The 23,732-nt window shown below is 40.1% G+C and overlaps 1 protein-coding gene across 2 annotated transcripts; it reads right to left on the reverse strand.

The window, feature by feature from the left end:
• Positions 1-12,069: 12,069 nt before the first annotated feature.
• SMUG1 (single-strand-selective monofunctional uracil-DNA glycosylase 1) lies at positions 12,070-16,282 on the reverse strand. Of its 2 annotated transcripts, none has more exons than XM_007504137.3 (3): positions 16,142-16,282; positions 14,834-15,129; positions 12,070-13,366 (listed from the first exon to the last, which is right to left on the reverse strand). In XM_007504137.3, the coding sequence occupies exons 2-3, from the start codon at positions 15,116-15,118 to the stop codon at positions 12,836-12,838; spliced, it is 816 nt and encodes a 271-aa protein (XP_007504199.3). In that variant the 5' UTR covers positions 15,119-15,129; positions 16,142-16,282; the 3' UTR covers positions 12,070-12,835. The 2 variants fall into 2 exon arrangements, with proteins under 2 accessions (XP_007504199.3, XP_001364324.3); XM_001364287.5 differs by lacking the exon at positions 16,142-16,282 and adding an exon at positions 15,802-16,128.
• Positions 16,283-23,732: the final 7,450 nt, after the last annotated feature.

A 23,732-nucleotide genomic window follows, 5' to 3' on the forward strand; every position in this document is an offset into this window, starting at 1 on the left:
AACTTATTCAATTAAATTCATTTCCATAAATATAGTGCTTACTACATACCCAGTCACTGAGCTAAATGCTGAGGATACAAAGAAAAGCAAAAATATAATTCCTGCCCTCAAAGATCTCATATCCTAACTGGAAAAACAACATACAAACAGCTATGTACATACTTATAAATGGGAGGTAATATTAGAGAGAAGACACTAATGGTATGGGGGAAGGGGAAGAGGGGGGAACAGTAAAGGCCTCTCACAGAAAATGAGATTTAACTTGAGTCTTACAGACATCCAAGGAAGCAGAGCTTAGTTGGGAAAATATTCCAAGGGGGCAGCTAGCTAGCTCAGTGGATAGAGCATTAGGTCTGGAGTCCAGAAGACTTGGGTTCCAATCTGGCCTATGCAATCATGGGCAAGTTATTTAACCTTCATTGCCTAGTTCTTGCTATTCTCTTATCTTTGAATTGATACTGAGATGGTAAGGATTCTGTATATATGTGCGTAAATATATATTTATGTGTTTATATACATATACATTGTGTGTTTGTGTACATGTGTATACATATATAAGATTTTTGGAGATAGAGACAGAGACACACACATAAAGACAGTGAGAAAGCAAAAGGTATGGGTTTTTTTTTAAAAAGGGGGGGTATTCTGAGCTTGGAGAACAGCCAGTAGGGGCATGGATTTGGAAGATGGAAAAGAGTATGGCAGGAGCATCCTGAAGGCCAGTGTCTACACTATGCACCCATCCTTATGAGGTGCTGGGGATAAAAGACAAAAATAAGCAAATTTCTTCTCTTAAGAAGTTTCTGTTCTAATCAGGGGAAACAATATGTACAGAGATAAATAAACAAATTATATACAAAGTAATTTGGTGGCTGGGATGGAGGAAGCACTAAAAATTGATTCAAAAACATTACTCTTCAAATACAACATGCAGAACTTCAGTTCTATTTTTCAATCTTTTAGAAAAATTTGAGGTTCAGCCTCAAAGAGATCATTAAAGATTATCAGAAACAAGAATATCACAAATAAATGGGGCCATATTTCTTTTTTGTCATGTTCCCTAAGGTGTTAGCATGAAAACAGAGCTTCTAGGGCAATCTAAATGAGAATTCAGAAAGATAATTAACTCCAAAACGACCAAATGTAGGAATTACATGCAAGAAATGACTATCATTAAGGCGGCAGCAAAAAGACAGATCATCATCCAAAGGCTCTGAGCTACATATTCCTTGGTAGTGAGAATGATTGCCAAATCCACTGGGCATTAAAGCAACACTTTTGAGCTTCCTTAGGGCTTCCATGGTTTCTCTCATAAATATTCTTTTTAACTCAGAGAACAGAACTTCAAGGGATTGTGCCTTTTTTTTTTAAAGGCATCAATAATTCACTATCATATCTCAATTAATTGAAGCAGATTCACAAGTGGTCAGACATGTTATGGCCTACCATGAAACAGACAAAGCAGCAAACACAGGGAGACAGGAGTTGTGTCACTTTTGTAGGTGACAATAGAGAGCTTTCCTTAGAGTTCCTCTCCAGTTTGAACTCAAAGGGAGAAGGGTTCCCAAAGTAGCAATCATGACAGATCAAGGAACAAAGAATGTCTAGGATATTGAATAAATAGATATAGACTGTCCTATACAGGTGTCTATAGGGACATATACATATATGTTAAGCACCTGTTAGTTTCTGGTTGTTATGTCATTTCTCTGCTCAAAACTCTTCAGTGGCTTTTTCCTGCTCTCTGAGTAACATTTACTTTCTTTGCCTGGCATTTAAGACCTTCCAAAACCTGTCATCAGTCTGCCTCTGATGCTTACTACCTGTATGACAAGCCTCTTAAGGTCTCTGGGTCTCAGTTTCCTCATCTGTAAAATGAGAGGGTTAGATTAGATGGCCTCTGAGGTCCTTCCTAGCTCTGTGATCTTGGCATCCTTTCCCACCTTATCTCATATTATTTACATTTTGTTTACATTTGTTTACATACAAATTATTACATTATGTACTTTGTGGCTCAGGCAAATGAGATTACATCTGTAATCTCCAGGATAGTCTGTACTCTCCAGCCTCTGATTTGGTAGAGAATGTCAGGCTTTATGGCCCTTGAATGGCCAAATATTTGGTGGGGGGATGATAGGCTATGACCCAATGATTAATATCTATGAGATTCTATTCCTCCTTCCTCCCCACCCAACGTCTGCCTCTAAGGTCAGGTTAGCTCTATCTGGTGCTCCATTTAGCTAGCTGAGTACTGTAAGATTAAGATCCTTCTGTCTCCTTTAGAGAGACAGAACTTGGTGAATGTTAAGTTTCTCAAGCACTTTTACAAATTTCAAAAACAATATTTAACATCTAAATAGAGCATACCAATATCTCTTCATATTTCATTATGGAGCATTGTAATATAGAAGTAGACCATTTTTAAAAATATTTTTTTGTTTAAATCTATATCACGTGATATATAATATGAACAATTGAAGTGAATTTTGCTAATTTTGAAAGTGAATTACTCTTGGACAACATCTGGAATGTTCCTGTTCTTCAAAATAAGACTTTAAATTTTTTCTATTAATTGTTTAGTCATTTATTTATTATGACTAGGTCTCCCTAGCTCTATCAGGCTGGAAGTTGGTACAGCTACTCACAGGCCTACTCTTAATACTGGAAACTTGAATTTGTTCCATTTTCCCAAAAGGTGCTGGCTTGCCTCTCAAATATAGAATTAAAAGAATTTTTTTTTAAGTTCTGTTAATATAAAGCAAGAAATCATTACATAGGATGTTTATTTCTCACTGTGGTAGACAAAGTCAGTATATTTTACTTTTTTAAACTGAATACCAGATAGAATGCTTTCATATTACAAAGTAACTCCAAAAAAAGCTTTAATATTTTTAATGTTTTAGAATTATGCTAAAACTGCAAAAGATTTTACATAATCAAATGACTACATATGTACAATATTAATCAGAGCAACCTAGTTTTCCACATGGCTGAACCTCTCCCTTCCTATTATCCTCAGGAGCAATTCTCTAAGAGAAATAAATTTTAGATTATTATACCAGCATAGAAATGATTATAGAACTCATTAGTCATAGGATAAAGTATCTCACTAATAAATGTTCCAAGATTCAGGACTGCACAAACTTAGCTCCTGAAATGTTCCTGATCTTAAGAAAAAACATTCTATAAATTTTGGAATTCTTGTTCCCACATCTATCAAGTGTTGAATTGTTAGATGAATGATAGAGCTGCCACTCTGCTTCCCAGGAAGACTTGCTCTTTAACTTTTTCCTTGGGGTAGCTGGGTAGCTCAGTGACCCTGAGCAACTCACAACTCCAAATGCCTAGCTCTTTCCCATGATATATTCTAAGACAGGAAGTAACCTTAAAAAAAAACAACAACAAACAACCCTTTTCCTTTCTACTGCTTTTTTTGAAGCTCTCACTGAAAGAGGACTCCTTCTAAAGGTACAGTCTTCCTGGTTATCATTGTATTTTCATTCATTTTCCCCAACTGACTAGTGAAGATGGGAGAGTTGGAATACCCTTCCACTCTCCATTGCTTCTTCAAGTCTTTTCCCTTTCCCTTTGTCGTTCACCAACCCTCCTCCTTTGAGGATCATTTATTATGATTATATATAATAATTAATTATTATAATTATATATCCATAATTACCATCCAATCTAAATTCCGGTAGCTATCACCTACAGACCTCTGGATTACTCCTCTTCTTTCCTTAATGAATTCAGTACTGACTCAAACTTTCTTTCTTTCCCAACTCCTGCTCTCATACTAGGAGTATCCAACAGACATGTTGATACTCCCTCCAAGACCCTTCCCTCCCAATGCCTCAATGTGCTCATTTCTCATACCTACTCCTCCATCCCATCTCAAGCATACACACAGAGGCCAAATTTAACTCCCACCAAAAATAATCTTCTGTGTTTATAAACTCTGAAAATTCCATTTCATCATAATCTATTGTTCCTCCTTCTCTCCCTCAGTTTTGAAGCTCCAAACTTTATTTTTCATCCATACCATAACTGCCAATCCTTCTTCCCTTTCATTCTTTCCCTGCACTGGCTACACACTCGTAGGTTTCCCCATTTTGACTCTTTATGGAAGCAGTTCAACACTACATTTTTTCCTTTTGAATTCCTTGCCTCTTTATTCTACAGCTGTTTCCATCCCTAAAAAGTCTTAGCCCTAAATTATTTCCACCATCCTAACTTCCTTCCTACTCACATGAAGCCAGAAAAAATTCATGAAATTGTGCTGAATGGATCTACTATAAATTTATGCTACATAATCTCAACTGGACCCTCACTTCAGCAGGGCAATCCTTTTACACCTCCCTGATTAACTCATTATTCCACTTAAACACTGTGGTTTGTTTTTTTTTTTTTCTCATGACTTTTCATAATCCCTCTGACATCCTAAAGCTCTGGTCTGTCATGTTTTCAACTGAGAACCTTGCCATAACTTTCACTGAAAAAGTGGGATCATTCACTGGGAGCTTCCTCTTCTCCCCTTCTCCTCAATATACATCTCTCAGATGCTTTCAATCCCTGTCTCTTCCTTCATCTCCTCTACTATGGTAGGTTGATCCTTTTCTTTGCCAAGGTAAGCTCTTCTACCTGCACAATTGTAACCCATCCATTCTGTCTTCTCCAGCAGATTTTTCTTCTTCCATTATCATCCATACCCTTATTTATCTTCAGCCTCTTCTTGCCTATTGGCTGTTTGCCTATCACTTGTGAATGAACCCTCATCTCTTCCATCCTCCTAACACTTGTCTCTTGATCCATCCATCCCAGTTAGTTATTCTTCCAAATTCTCCCTCTGGCTAGATTCCTCAGGAAAGTTACCTGTAATAGATACCTTCACTTCATTTCCCTGTACTCTCTTCTCATCATCTCTCCAGTTTGGTTTTCATCATTCAAGCAGATTTGCTTCTGAGAAAGGAGAGAACACACACACACACACACACACACACACACACACAACCATTTTCCATTTCCATTCTTCTTACACCTTCTACCACTGCCTTCCTAATACTATGTTTTCCAGGGTTCCTGGCCTTGTTGCTCTTCCTTGCATAAGACATTACATCTCCAGACTCCTAGTATTTTCCTTGGCTGTCTCTCATGCCTGGCATTCTCTCTTATCTCATCTCTACCTCTTGGCTTCCTTGATCTTATTTGAATCTCAACCAAAATGCCCCCTTCAATAGAGTCTTTCCTGATCCCCTTAATTCTTAAATCTAGTGTCTTTTTTTTCTGTTGTTTATCACCAATTTATCCTTTATATTGTTTCTTTGCATATAGTTGTTTGCATGTTGTTACTCCTTTTATACCCTTAGCTCTTTGAGAGCAGGTACTGTTTTTGTCTTTCTTTGCATTCTTAGTGCTTAGTTGTGCCTGGCTGCTGAAGAAATATTAATAGACATTTATTGAGGGGGCAGCTAGATGGCTCAGCGGATAGAGTCAGGCCTGAAGAGAGGAAGTCCCTGGTTAAAATCTGGCCTCAGACACTTCCTTGTTCTGTGATCCTGGGCAAGTCACTTAACTCCAATTGCCTAGCCCTTACTGCTCTTCTGCCTTGGAATTGATAATGTCCATTCTATAACAGAAGGTAAGGATTTAAAAATAAACAAACAAATAAATATTTATTGCCTAACTGATCAAAATCTTACATTGTAATTAGATTACATTTTCTGGGGGAAAAGATTATCTTTATCCTTTCTTATGTGAAGATTAAATTTAACTTTCCCCTGATTGTGAAAATGAAATTAATTAACTTTCTCCTGATTGTGAAAATTAAATTAACTCCTTTACCCATTTTCAGATTTAATCACCAAAAGTGTAAACATCCCATTCACACTTGAGTGGGGGAGGGGTGGTCCTGTGACCCACCTGTGAAATAGTGGGTGACAAATCAGAATTAAACTGATTGCCCCTGGGCAGTCCTAAAGCAAAGCTTCAACTGTGATTGGTAGATGTAAAATTAGGGGAAGGCACAGGAAGTGACACAAAAGAAAGTGTTTTTAAAAGGGAGTTACAACTTCCTGAGTGCAGTTTTTACTTGGATTTCTATTTGGAGTTGAACTTTCTGTGAGAGACAGTTCTTCATTCTTTGAAGATGAAACTGGAAAAGAATCTGCTGACTGGACCTGAGACCCTGTTCCTGGTGAGGCTGTTCTTAAATCTCTTCCTTTGGACTGACACGTGGTGAGTGAAAAGACTGACTCCTTTCATGGATATTTTCTGAAAACAACAACAACAAAAAATCTAGCCTCAGGAGAGACCTACCTCTTTTGAGACTTCCCCAGGTCCTCAGCTTTGCTGAGGTCAGCTAAGGACTAACTCTCCCTGCCCAGGTTGAGCCAGGGACCAGGAGTAAATTACTTAGTGCTTAGGCTAGATATCTTACTTTATCCTCTCTCAGATTTTCTTACTTCACTCTTTCTATATTTTGTAAATAAATTGTAACTAAATCTCTTTGGAGTTAATATAAATTCCTGGCAACCCTATTTTAAATATAATCCAGCCCAACCCTTTTATATAATAAATAATTCCTCCCCCCCACCCTTATTTTAGTCTCCTTGGAGACCAAGACTGTTTTTTAAGTTTTCTTAAAACTATTTTCCTCTCACACTCTCCTTTAGTCTTAGTTCCAGCTTTTTCACAAGTTAGGTTTCTAAACTCATAAACAAACATTTTTAAAAATGCAATATTCAACACTTTTGTCTGCCTCTACTTTGACCAAAACCTCCCTGAGACCCTGCAGTTTAATAGACCAATTTAAAAGTGTGATGCCCTACCTAGCCACCTCCTATGTTTATCACTGGTTCCAAGATATGCTTCTCATCCATCCTGGCCATTCGAAATGCTTTCCTGGGTACCTTTTGGCTACCATACTTTTACATCTATTCTGCTGCTCTCACTCCCAAAAAAAATAGATTCTGCCATTACTAAAAGGTATGTCACCTAATTCTTCTACTGTTTAGTTCATCATCCTTGAAGACCAAAAACCTTTACTTGACCACCATTCTCTCTATATGTTGTCAAATTCTGATAGATGAATAATTTGTGGGTTCATCAAATCGTGATGAGAAAAATGAGCTGGATTTACAGGAGGGCTGAGCCACCAGACTGACAGATCAGACATGCAAATATCCTCTTGCTGGGTGGTGACAAAGTTTATTGATTTGGGGTGCACAATGTATGGGAAGAATGATGTAAGCTAAAGGTTTGGGTAAGGCTTTTGCAGAAACAATGGTTGGTAATGATTTACAAGATGGAAACAATGGATGTAGATTGCCTTAGTGTCTCTAAGCAGTGTTTTCTATAGGATAAGTCACAGGTAACATCAATGTATGACCCAGTTCTGTATGTTCTTCTCATAGAACTCCTGTATTATTATTTTTTTGGCTAGACAGCTACTATTTGGAGAGAGGGAAAGTTTGCTTTTCTCATGCTGGGGAGCAGACTCCATGCTTTGTGATTTCTAGCTGATGACTTTGATTTTATTGGGGCCTGCTCTCACTCCTGGGGGCTATTTTAGTTTATTTGGGTTTTGATTTTACATAATTATTCTCTTCCAAAAATGAACAGTATGGAAAAGTTTTGCATGATAACATATTTATAACCCAGATTGAATTGCTTACCAACTTCAGGAAGGGGAGGGAAGGAAGAGAGAGAGAGAAAGAGAGAGAGAGAGAGAGAGAGACAGACTTTGGATCATATAACTTTAGAAAATGTGAAAATTTGTTATTATGTGTAATTGTTAAAATAAAATATCTTTATAATTTTAAAATATTATAATTGCTTCACCAATTTTTTTTTTGCTTTGTTGGAGAACTCCTTATGGGAGTTGAACTTCACTGAAGTGTTACCATCTTTACTCTCTGTTTTCAAAGAGGCTTAAGTTCCACAAGAGGTAATCTAAGGTAGTGACAGTAGGAATTCCATTAACAGAAAAAATCCTGGACTATACAAATCCTAGACCTTGAAGCATTAGTCCTACCATAGGGAAGGAAGATGAAAAATGGGAGTAAGATCAACCTACTATGTCCACCTAAACAATCTCAATGAGACTTCTTACTGAACATTTTATTTTTGTATTCCTTACCCTGTTCACTTTTCTCCTTTTTGGAGACTAATTCGTTATTCTATTTTAGATTCAAGTTCCATCTAAAATCCCTCCTTCTACAAGAAGCATTTCCTGATAACCTTCCATTCTATGGCCTTTTCTCTTGAGACTCACCTCTAATTTGGGGCATGAAGTGAGGACTAGAATGTCTGGTATGAGGCCTTACAGAGAATTTTTCAGGACTGCTCTTCTACCTTTGGTGTCCACCTCTCACCTAACTCTCACCTCTGGCTCCAAGAAGCTACAGCATTGGCAGTATCCACAACCTGGTAAAACTGTCTTGCCAGATGGGCTAAAAAGCAGGTTGAGGGTAAGCAATAGGCTCAACCCATCAGAGATATAGTAGGGGATGCCTGTCCCAAGAATGTGATATACACCCGCAGTGGAATGGGCAGATGAGAACAATTTGTTTCAATGGCTACGAAAATGGTTGAAGTAGGTGAAGTTGAGCATTTAAAGCTTGATCAAGCATCAAAGACATCAGGGCCATCCAATGCATCCTGGGCCATTGTTAGTCATCTTGACTTTTGTCCTGCCATTGGACTTCTTTGACTCTGGAAGAGAATGAGCCTGAAGACTTGTGAAACATTGTCTCTTAAATTCAACTCATACCCAAGTCCTGACATCAGCCACATGATGGCATTGGTCCTCCTCAAAAACAAAGAATGAACAGCTCCCATCTATCCAGATATAACTTATTTGCACACTTGTGAGCTCCTTGAAAACAGGGACTGTTTTTTGTTTGTTTGTTTGTTTTTCTTTGTATCTCCAGCACAGTGTCTGGCATATAGATAATACATTCTTGTTGGTTTGGCTTCTATTCTATGGTTCTGAGTACTATATGAATTCTAAAGTAGTTTTATGTATGCATGTGCCTTATATTGATCTTTATCTTTTTATTGGCTGTTTTTATTTGTTTGAAAGAATGCCTTGGCTGGCATTCGAAACCTTTCATAATTTGGTCCCAACATCCCTAGTCTTGTTTTGAACCTCGCATTCTTGTCCTACTCTAACCTTCCATTCAAGTCAGATGAATCTATTTTCAGTTCTCTGAACCCATCATTCTTTTTAAAACTGTTACCTTCTGTCTTGGAATTACTATTTTGTGTTGGTTCCAATGCAGAAGAGCAGTTAGTGACTTGCCCAGGGTCACACAGCTAGGAAGTGTCTAAAGTCTGACTTGAACCCAGGACTGCCTATCTCTGGGCCTGGCTCTCAATCCATTGAGCGAAGAACCCATCATTCTTAATGTACATAACACACCTTGAAAATCTTAAATTACCATCTCCATTTCTGCCAAACAGGCCCACTAGTTGCTTTCTGAATTGTTTGTCTGTCTCTTGCCGTCTCTTCCTTTTCAAGTGCCTTGCCTGTAATTCTCTCCTTAACACATCTCCAGATCCCTGGCTTCTTTCAAGGCTCTACTTAAGTGCTACCTCCTACAGAAAGCCACTCTGGTCTCCACACCTCCATGCAATGGCTAGGGCCCTCCTTCATTTCCAATTTACCTTATTTATATGAATGAGATAGAATAAGGTGTGTGATTCTTAAGGCAAAGCATCCAGCTTACACCCCCAAATAAGAATGGAATGTGTAAGCCAATCTGTTTTAGTTTCTAGGACTAGACTTCTTGATTACTTGTTGAATAGATTCAGGAGGTAGGCCTGGAAAGTTAGGAGGATGAGAGGCCCCCTTATCCAAGGGCATCCCGACACAGTTCAAGAGGCAGGAGAAGTCGTATATGACCTGCCCAGCCCAGCTGCCTCATTAACTCTTCATGCCTTTCGATCTTGCTATTGGGTATTGGGATAGACTTCACTCCTAGATTGTAAGTCCTGGTTCCCAGACAAAGGGGGTCAGAGAGAGGGGAAGAAGGGGAACCTATATATATCAGGAACCTATATAATGTTTGTATCTGCACCCAGTCATTGCATTTCGGCCTCACTTAGGCAGGGTGTCCTTTCTCATGAGAAAGAATAAACTTGTCTCTTCTACTCTCACTTTCTGACTCCAGGTTTTTTATTTGAGGGGTGGGGCACGCAGGCTTACTTTTATCCCACACATATATTTTCTATCTACTTCACTAAATAAGTGTAATCTCAGTTTCAGAGGGCAAGGGATTGTTTTGTTTTTCCTTTACCTGCAGCATTTAGCCAAAAGCTTGGCATGTGGTAGATGCTAAATAAATTAATTTCAACAAATCTTTATTAAACTTTTTATTAGATAGGCTCTGGGGATACCAAAGCAAAGACAAATCAGTCCCTGCCAGGTCAACAATTTTGGTCCCAGAGGAGGTTGGAGCAGTGGGTGAAAAATGCCAGGAGGCTAATTTGAGCTTAAAGGAAGAAAAACTTGCCCCAGAGTGGAAGGGATTTCTTCAGGAATGGTAGGTTCTCCCTCTTTGGCGATGTCAAGCAAAGGTTCGAGGTTTACTTGTCTATATTATAGAGGAGATTCTTTTTCAGATAGAGGCTGAACTAGATAACCATTGAGATGCCTTCCAACCCTGAAATTCTGATTCTATGAAGTCAATTAATCTCTCTGGGCATCAAGTTTTCTCCTTATGAGTAGATTGGATCACATAATCTCTAAAGTCACTTCTAACTCTAAAACTATTGTCCTGAGTCTGCTACAGCTGAGCAACCTGTTTGTTTTTGTTTTTTTTTAATCCTTTCCTCCATCCAAATCTTATTCAATTAGCACTTATTAGCTTTTCTTCTCCATTTGCACATAAAGGACTAGTTCCCACAAGCCAGGGTCTCAATTGATAATATAGATAAGGACTAGAATGGGGGTCTGGTGTAAGATCCTGACTCCTGGACCAGGGGTCCTCCAACTAGGCCACATTATATTTCACATGTTCAGTATCAAGACTTTTGAGCTTAGAAACCATTATTTATTCATCTTCTATCTCCATGGCCCCTTGAGACTGTTTTACACATAGTAGGTTCTCAATAAATATTTATCCAATGGGATCCATTTCTTTGGTATTGCCCTGATAGAGGATTCTGCATATGGAACTGCTCACCTTTCTTACACAATAAATATCAGCAGATAGGAGCTATCACCAGATTATTATTCAAATCTGGAAGCTAGTTCCTAGAGAAGATAACTCAAAATTAGTCTGCTTCACCTCAATCTCCCGCATTTATGACAACTCCTCCCTATTTATGGTGAGTATGAAAAAAAAGAAACCCAGTTCACAGCTTGAATGCCCAGTCTTTACTGGAGGGATGGAGGGGGGGTGCCAAGAGGAGACTCAAGGGTCTCTAACACTTGATTAAGATTAATTCAACACTCATTCCTGATTTGTTTCCCAAGTATTAGACAGGATTTTAAAAGCAGCAATATAGCTTCCAGAAGATGAGTAAGAAAACTCTTTTCACACTTGGTGATAAGACCATCATCTAGCAGGGTCTCTGCCTAACACCCAGGTGAGTTTAGCTAGTTTTTCCCCTGAAAGACAGGAAAGCTATACTAAGACTTGATTGGCCTCGTAGGCTAAGGCTCAAATGCCATCTCAGTTGATGCTGCCTCTGCCATACTGCCTTGGCATCCCCTGGTTACCTGAAAGACTCACCCTGACCGGGTCAAGGTCCTTTAGACTTTGGCTAATATCTCAAACCACCAGATGGCCACTTGGCCCTGTTAGCTAGATGGGTTTCCACATGGAGGCCAAAGGGGACAAGTCCACCCAATCAAATAGCTGCAATATCTTTGTTGAATGCCCTTCCTATGCTATGGCTAAGCAAATTTCCTTTTTGTTAACTGCCAAATGACTTGAGTGTCTTATTTTGTTCCAACAGGGTCCAGTCTGAGTCAATCTGTTACATGCTCTCTCTCTTAACCCTACAGAAGAGAACCTCAGCAGCCCAAACTTCTCAAGACAGAGGCAAATGAAAAAGGACACAATAAACGGAGAATAGGGATTTAATGTATCCAGAAGCAAGTGTTCAGGTTAAAAACATTTTTTTAGAGGTGACCGGGTCCCCTTGGGCAGAACAGTCCTTCACCAGAAAGTATGAGTAGGAAAGTGTCTCCTCTGCTCAAGGATGGAGATGCCCCGGCTCTTGCTAGTGCATTTTAGAGCCTCTGACCCTCAAGGGTCAGGAAGTCCTCCCTGAAGTCTAACTGAGCTCTCCCTTTGCAATGCTGCCCATCTCTCATATCCGTGCCCTAAAAGGGCAAGGCCAAAGGAGAAGACTTAGGTATTCAGTTTCCTAGAGAGAGGCATGGCTTATGGTTGGGACCTTTTTTTGAGAATAGCAAGTTCATCTTCTGTGGGTGCCAGTACCATGTCCACAAGCCATTTGGCCAGACCACCGAGGAGGAGGAAAAGACAGACATTGTCATGTTACCTGGGAAAGCATCTACTTCTTGCCACCTTCCTGTAGTGTATGGGCACCGAGCCCCGAGAAGAATTCAAATGAGAAGGCACTGAAGTAGAAGGGGGAGTGAGAATAGTGTTATGACTGAAACAATAGGTATAAAAGAGTTCAGAGAATGAAAGTCAACGTTTTCCAGTTCCCCAGAAGGGATCAAATAGCACCTTATTACATGTATGTTCAGCCCAGCTGGCATATTGTCTTCTGCATGTCCAAGGAGGATGAGAATTCTATGTCTAGGAACACTGGCTTCTCCTGCGGTCTTCAACCCTGGAATGGGCATAATTTGGGGGCTTCATTCAACTGTCAGCAGAGGCATGAGGCCCAACTCCTTCAGTCGTTCTCTAGCCACAGCCTCCCATCCACGGTTGGCCTGTGGGCTTCGAGGGGAAGGATGCAGAAGCCCTTCTACCTGTACCTCAGGCACCATGTCTGCCAGGGCCCGGCGAGCCCGTTGTTCTGCCAGGCGCCCCACTCCTATCACCAGGCGAATACCCAGTAGTTGCACCTGGCGTCTAAGGGCAGCATCACATATGCCCAGAAGCTGCTCTCTTTGCTTGGCAGGTAGCTCTGCAGGTGTGAGATTGCGTCCAGTAGGGGCCAAGAAAAGAAGAGGACATAGGTTGTGGACAAAGCAATGTCTGAAGAAAGTCTCAGGTTGCCCACAGAGGGCACGGAAAAAGCCCCAAAACCGAGCACCACTCACCTCCGACTGTGGGCACTCTAGCCCCAGGATTGGCCGCTTGGGATGCTCCTGGGGTGGGGCTAACACTGTCCCCACAATGCCCAGCCAGTCCCGGACCACAGACACCTCCCCAAAGGGCACCTGTGAAGAAAAAGAGACATGAGCGTCACACGAGTAGGGACAGAATCCCCAGGTTTGGGCATAATCTCCCCTTTCTACTCTCCCTAAGGAAACTTGGAGACTGGAGAGTGACTAGGCTTTAGGAACTGCTGGGCTCCTCTCCCCCAACTTCCAACAAGAACTAAGGGTCTAAGACATTCTGTACTTCTTGCCACCATTTTTGTTGCTGGGAATTGGCACAAATATCAGTTTGTGAGCATTTTGAGATCCTGAATTAAAGGCACTTGGGACCTAAGGTTGAGAAAATCCCTGTGAACAGAAACAAGTAGCCAAGATAGGGGAATAGGAAGGATTCGATGTAAAATGAAGATGGATGGTGTGGCTATTGAGCAGTCTGTCACTCCTCCCTGAGATGCCTCCTTGTTCCCCAAAACCTCTAAGATTATCTTGGAACTCATCACTGGAAGTCAAGGGACATCTACCTATAACTTCTTCCTCCCATTGACTCCTGGAGCTGAGGTTCCCTTGTTGCACTGTAATCTTCTGAGCCCAGAGAAAACAGAAAGGAGAAAGAGGGGAAGGAATTTTTATATGGTATATGCCCACATGGTCTGAAGTTACTTTTTCAGATGCTATCTTTTTTCCAAAGTACAGTGAGGGAGGAAAGATGGGAAAAAAACCCAAAAAACCAAGGCCTTATTTTGCAATAAAATGAACTTTTTTTCAGTGGAGGAATATAAAGGAAGTTTATATGTGTGTAGGGTGGGAGACAGTTAGGTAGTTCCTGGGACCCAAGAGGTCTGTTTCCCAACTCTCCAGGTAGGTGGATAGTATTAATAATTACATGGAGTCAGTAAAAATGATTAAGACTCCTGCTCCAGAGATTACATTCTCACATGCCTTTTAAGGAAGCATTTACTCATTCATCCTAGAAAATGCACAAACATTCTGACCTCCTAGCGCCAACCACTATGATTCTCTTTAATACAAAAGAGAGATCCAGCAATGTGAGCCCATCTCAATATCTCTTTGACTTCTTACTTCCATCCTTCCCTATCTGTGCTCCTCTTTTTCACTTTAAAAAGAACCTAGAACTTTCTCAGAGTTCCCTCTCGGGAATGGGGGGGGGGGGTGAGGATGGAATGATAAAAGGTCTGTCCTCTTCTCCTTTTTCTTTTCTAGAGCTAGGAGGAAGTAAAAATCAAAGTGCAGGGATAGGGTCAAAGGGGCTGGACCACTGTGGGAAAAAGGGCTCCCAGAAACAATCAGTGGACCAAAAGGGTAAAAGGGAACCATAGTTAACAGGCTTGTCTATCGACCATCAGCAAAATAAAGAGAGAATCTAAAGTGACAGAAATGATCAAAGGGAATGGGGGGACCCCATAGCTCCACACATGTCCACAAATTCTCCAAATGATTCATTTATGTGAATTTATGTGAATCACCAATGATATCTCCCTCCATCCTCTAACTCAAAGACCCTCTCACCCCAGTCTGGGCCATGCCAAAGGGCCCTGGGTTCATGCCCAAAAACAGCACTTTCTTGGGACCTTGACAGTATCTGGTAACATAGTTTCGGTGAAGTTCCAAGGCGTATTTCAAGGGATTATAAATAAAGCCCACAGGCTCTGAGAACTGAAGCTTGTCCAATTCAGCATTTAGTCTTAATTCTTCCTCTAGGAAATCCTGGGCCAGGCTGGAAGGAGAGCTAGGAAGCTTCAGCAAGTCAGGTTCCTCTGGGAGGCCCACTGGGGAAGCCAGTGGCTGGGACATGCTGATATCACCTAGGAAAAGCAGAGAGATCCTCAATTTACTGACACTGAAGAAAATCCATATGGCAGGGTTTCTTGGCCTCCATGTAGAAATGTACCTAGTCCATTCCATCTAAATCATCCTCCCCACTGGACCACCAGATCTTATCTACCCATTTCAGGTGCCTTTCTTTTCTATGTCCCATAAGAAGAAGATTCTATAAATTTTTCTAAAGCTTCAACATCTTATCAGGAAACTTTCTTGGGTTTAACTCCAAACCATGTTGGCATTAAAAAAAAAATTCCCCTCTTGAAGCTCTTATGGAAACCTCAGGTTGGTTTATTCTCTCCTCTTCCATTCCTGGCCAAAGCTGGCTCTATTAGCCAGGTCCCTGCTAGTTTTAAAATTTAGGAAACTAAGGTGTCTTAGAAGCTATGATGGATAAAAGAGTTGGAGGCCAGGAGAGTTTGAGTAGACAGTTAAAAAGGAATGGATGCATGACCTACAGAAGGGCAGATCCTAGGGCTGGCTGTCTTATCAGGTTCACCATCAATGCTTTAATCCTTCCTCTTCCCTAAATGACCTTCCTGCTACTCACTTCTTCCTATACTCAAGAACAGTGACCTAGACCTTCAGTTATAATTGTAGGCTGCAATGCTCCCTTCACCAACTTCCCTCCGCACAACTTGGAAAAATTCGTTCACCTGTACAATATTGAAACATTACTGCATTCAGGCAGTAATGCTAGGGCTCCTCAGCATCTCTTGCCCCTAAAAGCAAAATCTTCTGCCTTAGGGTCGAACTCTACTTCGGGAAAGAACGCTCCCTCTTCCGGAACATACAGTCTATAAGTTCTAAGCCCTTAGCTTTAGCTTTCACCCATCCAGCCTCCTCGTTCTAAGGCAAACCAATGAACCTGACTCCTAGCGCCTCTTTTCCCAAGAAATTTCGCCGATTTCCTCCTGATTCCTCTAACGCCTCGTTCTACGGGTTCAGCACTCCCCAAACCTTCCACCTTCAAGAAAACAAAGGGCCGATTCTCACCTGAGACTCCAGTCCCAGCTCTCCATAAAGACTCAGGATCCGCGCGGAGGACACTGGGTGATGTAGTCCGCGCCTACGTTGGTGAAAGAGAGGGTGACTATAGTTCCACTCATTACTTCCGCTGGAAACACCGCTTCCAACCCCTGGCAACCCCCCACCCCCAGCTCAAAGCATGCTGGGGATTGTAGTTTACCTGTTTCTTCATCTATGTGCCTCACCTGTCGCTTTTTTTCTCTCACTTAACATATTTCTTTCTCTCATTCTCTCTCCCCTCACTTCCCCCTTTTGTTTATCTATTTTCTCTCCTTTCTACTCTCCTTTTTGTTTTTTTTTCCCTACACTACTCTTCATTTCATTTCCCCTTCTTTCACTATTTTCCCTCTCTTTTCCTCTCTCTTTTACCTTTCTCTCTTCCTCTCCTTCCTCCTTTTGGATAGCTCTTCTTTTCATTTCTACATAAGAAACACAGGGAAAAGAGACTGACAGAGAAAATCAGCTGAGTTCCTGATCTTCAACCTTCAATTTCCATTCCAAATGTGATCTTAGAATCTCTGTGTCCCTTCAAGATTTTGCTCAAATGTTACCTTCTTCATTAGTCTTTATTGATCCCTTCCCTCTCTACCCTCAGGCCTTCCCTTCTAAAACTGCCTTGTATGGTATACGTTTTATGTAAGTCTTGTAAATATAGTTGTGTATGTACATGGTGTCTTCCCCTCCCTTCAGAATATAAACCGCTTGAAGGCCAAGACAGTTCCATTTTTGTCTTTGTATCCCCAGGAAAGAACACAATGCTCGACAGGTAGTAGATGTTTAATAAATGTTTGTTGTTTGATTGATTGCTTTATTCCATTCAAAGCCAAACTCCCTCTCTTGGGCCCAGGCTCTGGACTTTTAGATTACAAAGCAAGCTTCCTCTTCTGTCCCTTTCATTCTTTGTTTTTGTTTCTGTCTGCCTCATTCCCTTTGTCTCCTTTTCACTTCTCCTTTCCCTCTTTCCTACCTCCTTCTAATTTGCCTTCATCTTCTCCCTTTGTTGTGAATGATGAGAATTCTGTTTCAGATATCATGTTGTAATGCCTTCCTGCCCTACAGAAGGCTGAGGTACAAGCTGGATAAAAGTTAATCCCATAACATGTACTTCAAAACCCACAATGTTTAAGGATCTCTCCTTCCCCCATCAACCCTTTTAAAAGGTCATCCTGTCAATACCCATGCATCTCTTTGTTGGATGGGCCCTTCCTTGGAGGTCTTCTCCTTTCCTTTCCCTGGATTTTGCTTCTGGTTTCCTTTACCCATGATGGAAAGCAAGACACACTTTTTAGGGGATAGTTGAGACAGGAGACATCTCTAAGTAATTTGAGCTCTCTTAGTTTAGATCTGTCTGCTCAGTCTCTTTTAGAGTTATATAAACTATACTACAATAGCAGTGGTGGAATGAGGAAGTGACTCCACACTGGCCTTCTTCCTTAAAAACAGAAAACTTTATGAGTCATTCCTATTTCACATCTTTTTCCCTGTACAACTTTGGAATGGAAATTGAAGGCTAAGGATCATGAACTCAGCTGATTTTCTGTTAGTCTCTTTTCCCTGTATTTGTCTCTTTTTTCATTTTTTCTCTGACCTAATTGCTATACTGAAAGGTGTTTTTTGTTTTTTTTTTAGTTCTCATTCTCTTTGACCTTTCTTCTGCTTTTTAAAACATAGATCAGAGGTATCAAATATGCTGTAGGCAACACTCCTGGGTGTGATTGGGAAGTATTTACAAAATAAATTAAAATGGAATAGGACACAGTTAATGTTAACCTGTAGTTTTCTGGGACAATATGTGTACTGCAGTGATCCTTATGTATGATTTAGTGAGTCCATTTCTATTTGAGAAAAAGATTGAAACTATTGATTCCTTGCCCCCCTCCCCACAATGTCTCTCCCAAGGTCAGCAAGGGACAATGAGCATCACTTGGCATGGTAGAGATTGATAATAGACATTAGGAAGGATTTCTTTTTTTTCTTACCTTCCATTTTATTATCAATAGCAAGTATTTGTTCCATGGCAGGAGAGTGATAAGAGCTGTAGGCAGTGGGGGCTTACTGACTTGCCCAGTGTTAGATTTGAACCCAGGACCTCCTATCTCTAGACCTGGCTCTCAATTCACTGAGCCACCTAGCTGCCCTGAGAGATGATCCTAAAAGGTGTTTCATCCTGAAGACCTTCTATAAAATAGAAAAAACAATACTTATATTTCAGAACTTACAGAGATGTGGGGAAAACATTTTGCTATATTAAAAAGAGTTATTATTAACTGTCTCAAGTAGGGGCTGATTATTTAACTTTTCTCAGCTTTTGTTTCTTCATCTTCATATTGGGATAGTAATACTTGAGATGCCTAAACATCATGACACATTTACAGAAGCAGTTTGAACATAGTGTGCAAGCTCTAACCCAAGTAGCTTCATTACTTTAGGATTTAGAGCCAGAAGAGACCTTAGAAGTTGTATTTTCTGACTCCTCATTTTACAGATGAGGAAAGAGAATTATGAATTTTCGTTTTACTCCACACTGCCTAGTCTTTAGAATTTTAGCAACCAGAAATGTATACACCCCCCACTTAAGGATTAAGTGTGGGGGAGGAAGGTCCATGACCTGTGTGTGCTAGCAAGTGACAAATCAGAAACAACTAACTGACCCCTGGGCTGTCCAAAGCCAAGATGAAGCCACCATTGGTACATGTAAGACATAGGAAGTGATGTAAAGAACTGCCTTTATATTTTGTGTCACTTCCTTTGAGAGGGACACTTTTTCAGACTTGGCTGTGGAAAGACCCTGGAGGAGGTCAGCGTGAGATTTCAGACTGCTTTCTTTTAGACAGTCACATCGGGAGTGATAAGGCTGACTTCTCTTTTCCTTGGCTTTCTAGAGAGCCCCCTTAGCCAAGGTCTCTGAACTCCTGCCTGGCTCAGATCAAGCCAGAGTAGATCAATTCCCTCCCCCCCCCTCTCATTCTTAATTTCTTCCTTCTATTGTAAATAAACTACCATAAAATTCCATTCTGACTTGAGTATTTCATTGGGATTTAGAATTTAAATCCCTGGCAACCAACTAAAAATATATTCAGTCTCAATCCTAAATTTACCCCTTACAGAATGTTACAATTAAAAGTACCTAAAGAGACTGATTTCTAGGTAAGAATATAAGTTTATTGATTATATTAGGTTTATGGGTTAGGCCAGCATCATAACTGATAAAATGATCTAGGTGTCTATGGCTCTGTCCAGAAAAGGACAATTTGAGCCAGATTAGACAACTTATTAAATAGATTTTTATTTTTATTGTTAAATATTTTTCCATGGTTACATGATTCATGTTCTCTCCCTTCTTCTCTCCCCTCCCCACTCCTGGAGCTGACAAGTAATTTCATTGGGTTATACATGTAATTAAATAAATTTTTAGAAGCTCATTACTCAGCTCCTTCCTTGAACATCCCAAGCATCTTTATTGGTGATAGCCAATTAAGAGCTAGTCCATCAACCTATCCAGCCTTCTACAGTCCAACTGGTAGACTGGTTACATTCCACAGAAAAGAACCCTTGCCCCCTTCAATTATTAACTAAATTCTATTAGAAATGAAGACATTCCTTGGGATTCCCATGGGCAAAGAAAAATGCTAGAAATAGCAAATTTGATGGTATCTCTGACCCAGATCCCAGGCACAGGAACACATAGTAATTCTCCCTGATATATATATATATATATATATATATATATATGTATATATGAATTAATAAAGTATATGAAAAGCTAATTCTTACAAGAGATACAAGTAAGTTTAGTGAATTGTCCAATTCATACAGATAGTAAAATAGTAGAGGGAATATTTGAACCCATATTCTCTGATGCCAGAGTTAATGCTCTTTCTACTGCTTGGTTTGGGGCCTGAACTTCATTTTTCCAAATGTAAAATAAGAGAATTAGAGTAGTTGATCTCTAAAGCCCATTCCACTTTTAGATTCTTTGGCCATATGACCCTGGAAGAGGACTCTTTCAATCAGGACTCAGTAAATTCTTCATCTCCACTGATGGGGGAAAGAAGCAGCTGTTGGAGGAGAAAGTAATGAAGTTAGACTTCCAGACCCCTGATGGGGTACAAAGGAAATTCAGCTCCATTTCCCCCTTTAGAGAAAAAAAATAGCTTTAAAGTTAAAGTGCTGGCAATTATGAAGTATCTCTCTCTGGAAGAAATAGTTCAAGGGAGGCAATGACACTATCACTTGTAGTCATATCCCCGCAGGGAATACAGATTAAATAGCACTCAGACTCAGCAGCCAGAGGAATCACTAGTAGTGATGAAGAAGCAAATAACACCTGCCAGAAAGGGAGAGAAATCTTCAGCAAATTCTAGCTTGAAATGAAACAACAACAATTCTATTTTCTCTCTGATGCAAACAAAATTGTCATGTGGGAGAAGGATTAGACTTGTTCTGCTTGGCCCCAGAGGAGGAACAATGGGATGAAAGTAGTGTGGAGAGTGAATCAAACTTTCTTTGTCTATCAATCAGCAATTTTAAAATTAATCTATTAAAAAACTTAAACACTCCTACTTAACACTAAGAGAGTTTGCAAATCACTTACTCAAGTGTGTAAACCTTAAAATTTCTTAGACTTATAAATGTTGGAAATTTCACCATTGGGAAATTTCATACTTGAAAAATTTCCTATTGATAGTGGGAACTCTATTGGAATGTGAACCCCATTGGCATGGGAGGTTCCTCCTCCTCCCTTCTTAAGATTAATTTAGGACAGAAACCTTTTGCTGAACAATGGAAAGGGCTTTGACCTATACTTAAGCATAGAACAGGAATTTCTTTGAGTCATGATTGATTTTAGAATTGATACAATAGAGATACTTGGAATGACAGAACCAGGTCTTGGAAATTACAATCTCTACCCTACTCAGGGTAACAGGATTTAGGAAGGGCTGTAGCAAAGGGTCAAGATTTAATTATTTGAGAATATGACCTTCAACAGACATGTGCAAAGCCACAGACCTCTGGGCGGTCCTGGGTTAAGCTAGAGCCACCATTGGCACAGGGAAGACATGGACAGTGATTGGTAGATGTGAGAATGGAGGGGAGGGAACTTGGATGGTTTGCTTAAAGAGAGAGGGGTCTGAGGACTGAGGGGTGGTTGGTTGGAGAGTTTTTTGGCTCTGAGAGGTTGTGCTTGCTCTGAAGGAAGCTGCTCTGAAGGAAGCTAGAGGTAGAGGCCCCTGAGACTGTTTCTCCATTTTGGTCACGTGAGTAATAGGGACTGATCTCCTTTCTTTGCCTCAGCTATCTAAGGGCTTGGGCCTTTTGGCCCAGCCTAAACAGAAGGGGTATTTAAGCCCTATTCCCTTCTCTCCCCTTTCTCTCTCCCTCTCTCTCTCTCTATCTCTAATTCCTTTCTTCCTCCTGTTTGTAATTAAACTCTATAAAAGGTTGACGGCTGACTTGAGTTTTCATTTAGGAATTACATAGCTGAATTCCTTGGCGACCTTAAATTAATATATATCAGTCTTTTAAAGTGATTTCCTTGTCACAAGTGGGTGACAACTCCAGAGGCCACTTCCCTGCTCCTGTGCTGTGACGGGCAAATTGAAAGATGGTGGGGACAGCTGGGTAGCTCAGTGGATTGAGAGCTAGGCCTAGAGATGGGAGGTCCTAGGTTCAAATCTGGCCTCAGACACTTCCCAGCCCTGGACAAGTCATTTGACCCCCATTGCCTTGCCCTTACAACTCTTCTGCCTTGGAACCAATACACAGTATTGATTCCAAGATGGAAGGTAAGGGTTTAAAAAAAATTCAAAAACATCAATTGGTTCCTGTAAAGTGGAGGAAGGGACAGGAAATAATGTTAAAAAAAAGGCTATAAAAAGTCCTGAACTTCCTGTACAAGGTACCTTCAACTTTGGACTTTGGCTCTTGGACTGCTCCTGGATCTTCTCCTTTGGACTTTGGTGTTGAAGTACTTCTCCTTGGGACTTGGCCTTTGGTCTTCTCCTTTGGAGTACATCTTGGGTGGGAGAGTAGCTGGTCTTCCTTTCCTGGCTTCTGGAGAGATTGGTTCTGGAGATTCCTGCCTTGGCTTTGGAGGAGGCTGAATTGATGGAACTCTAGCTGAAAACACCACTGGACATGGGGAAGCCCCTGCAGGGCTGAGCCTCACTTTTATGGAGATGGGCTAGTAGGCTTGTTAAAACCTGTCTCTTTTATTACCTTTTCCCATTTTTACTCTTTCTACCTCTTTGTAAATAAAGCTACTAAAATTAATTTTTAACTTAAGTTATAATATCTTTAAATTGGTGAACACAACATTACTTTAGAATTTTCATATTTAACATGAAACCTAAATTTAATTTCTTACAGTAGCAAAGAAGCCTATTTAGAGACATGAAGAAAAACTTCCTAGGGAGGGGAGCTGTCCAAAAGTAGAATGTGCTGATTTGGAAGATTCTGGGTATGCTAACAGAGGAGTCTTTAAAGCTATATGACCATTCATTAGGTGTGAGATGATTCTTGTTCTGGTGCTATCCTGCCTTCCAAGAAACAGGTGGTTTAGTAGATAGAGTGTTGAGTCAGAAGGACCTAAATTCAAATCTGGTCTCAGATATTTTATATCAGTATTATCCTAGGTAAGTCATTTCACCTATGTTTCCTCAACTCTAAAATGGTGATAAGAATATTACTTAATTTGGAGGGTTGTTGTGAGAATTGAAAGAGATAATATTGGTAAAAAGCACTTAGCATAGTAAAGATTTATAAATGCTCATTTACTCTGTATACCTCCCTTGTTCAAGTGTAGAAGAAATCCTTTCCAACATTCTACACTTCTGTGAATACATTTTAACTCACCAAACTACATTTGAATATATCAGCATTCACTGACAAGCATAGATAGGCAGAGGATGCAAATTTTCATATGTTGTGGCTTGATGATTCATTCCTAAAAATAGCCAGAAATTAGGATATTTTAAAACTAAATACTGGTACATGTCACTTTAATTAATTTTAGGAAAAATTTAAGATATTTTAAGGGAGAAAAGTCCATGTTTATAAAGACAATAATTCTTGGTTATGTCTGTTGCTATTGAATAGTGTTTTCTATAAGGGTGATCTTACTTGAAACATGGAAGGGTATCTTTTTAGAAAGCTATGCAACAAAGAAAATAAAAGTGCTAAGTACTGCCACACTCTAAGTATTGGCTGTTTGACATATAATCACTTAAACTCTTGATGCCTCAGTTTCCTGATCTGAAAAATGAAGTAATTGTACTTAATGACCTTGAAGGTCCCATCCAGCTCTAAATTTATAGTTCAATATCACTATTTTTGTGAACTACAAGAATTCTATAGCAGAAAAAAGACACTTTTTTTAAAAGAACTGCTTGTCCTAAAAATAGTAATTTTGCTTTCATTTTGTACAGAGGAGATGAGATGGAAGGACAGAGAACCTTAAAGTTCTCATCTTTTTAACTTAAAAAAAAAACCCTTACTGTCCATTTTATAACTGATTGGTTCCAAGGCAGAAAAGTGGTAAGGGGTAGGTATTTGGGGT

This window comes from Monodelphis domestica, chromosome 5 (genome assembly GCF_027887165.1).
Source record: "Monodelphis domestica isolate mMonDom1 chromosome 5, mMonDom1.pri, whole genome shotgun sequence".
Taxonomy (NCBI): Eukaryota; Metazoa; Chordata; class Mammalia; order Didelphimorphia; family Didelphidae; genus Monodelphis; species Monodelphis domestica.

Excerpts from the sequence above, each read along its gene's own strand:
- SMUG1 (XM_001364287.5), bottom strand. Across the intron at positions 13,367-14,833 it reads TTGGCATGGCCCAGACTGGG|GTGCCCTTTGGGGAGGTGTC; the intron begins GTGAGAGGGTCT and ends TTTTCTTCACAG.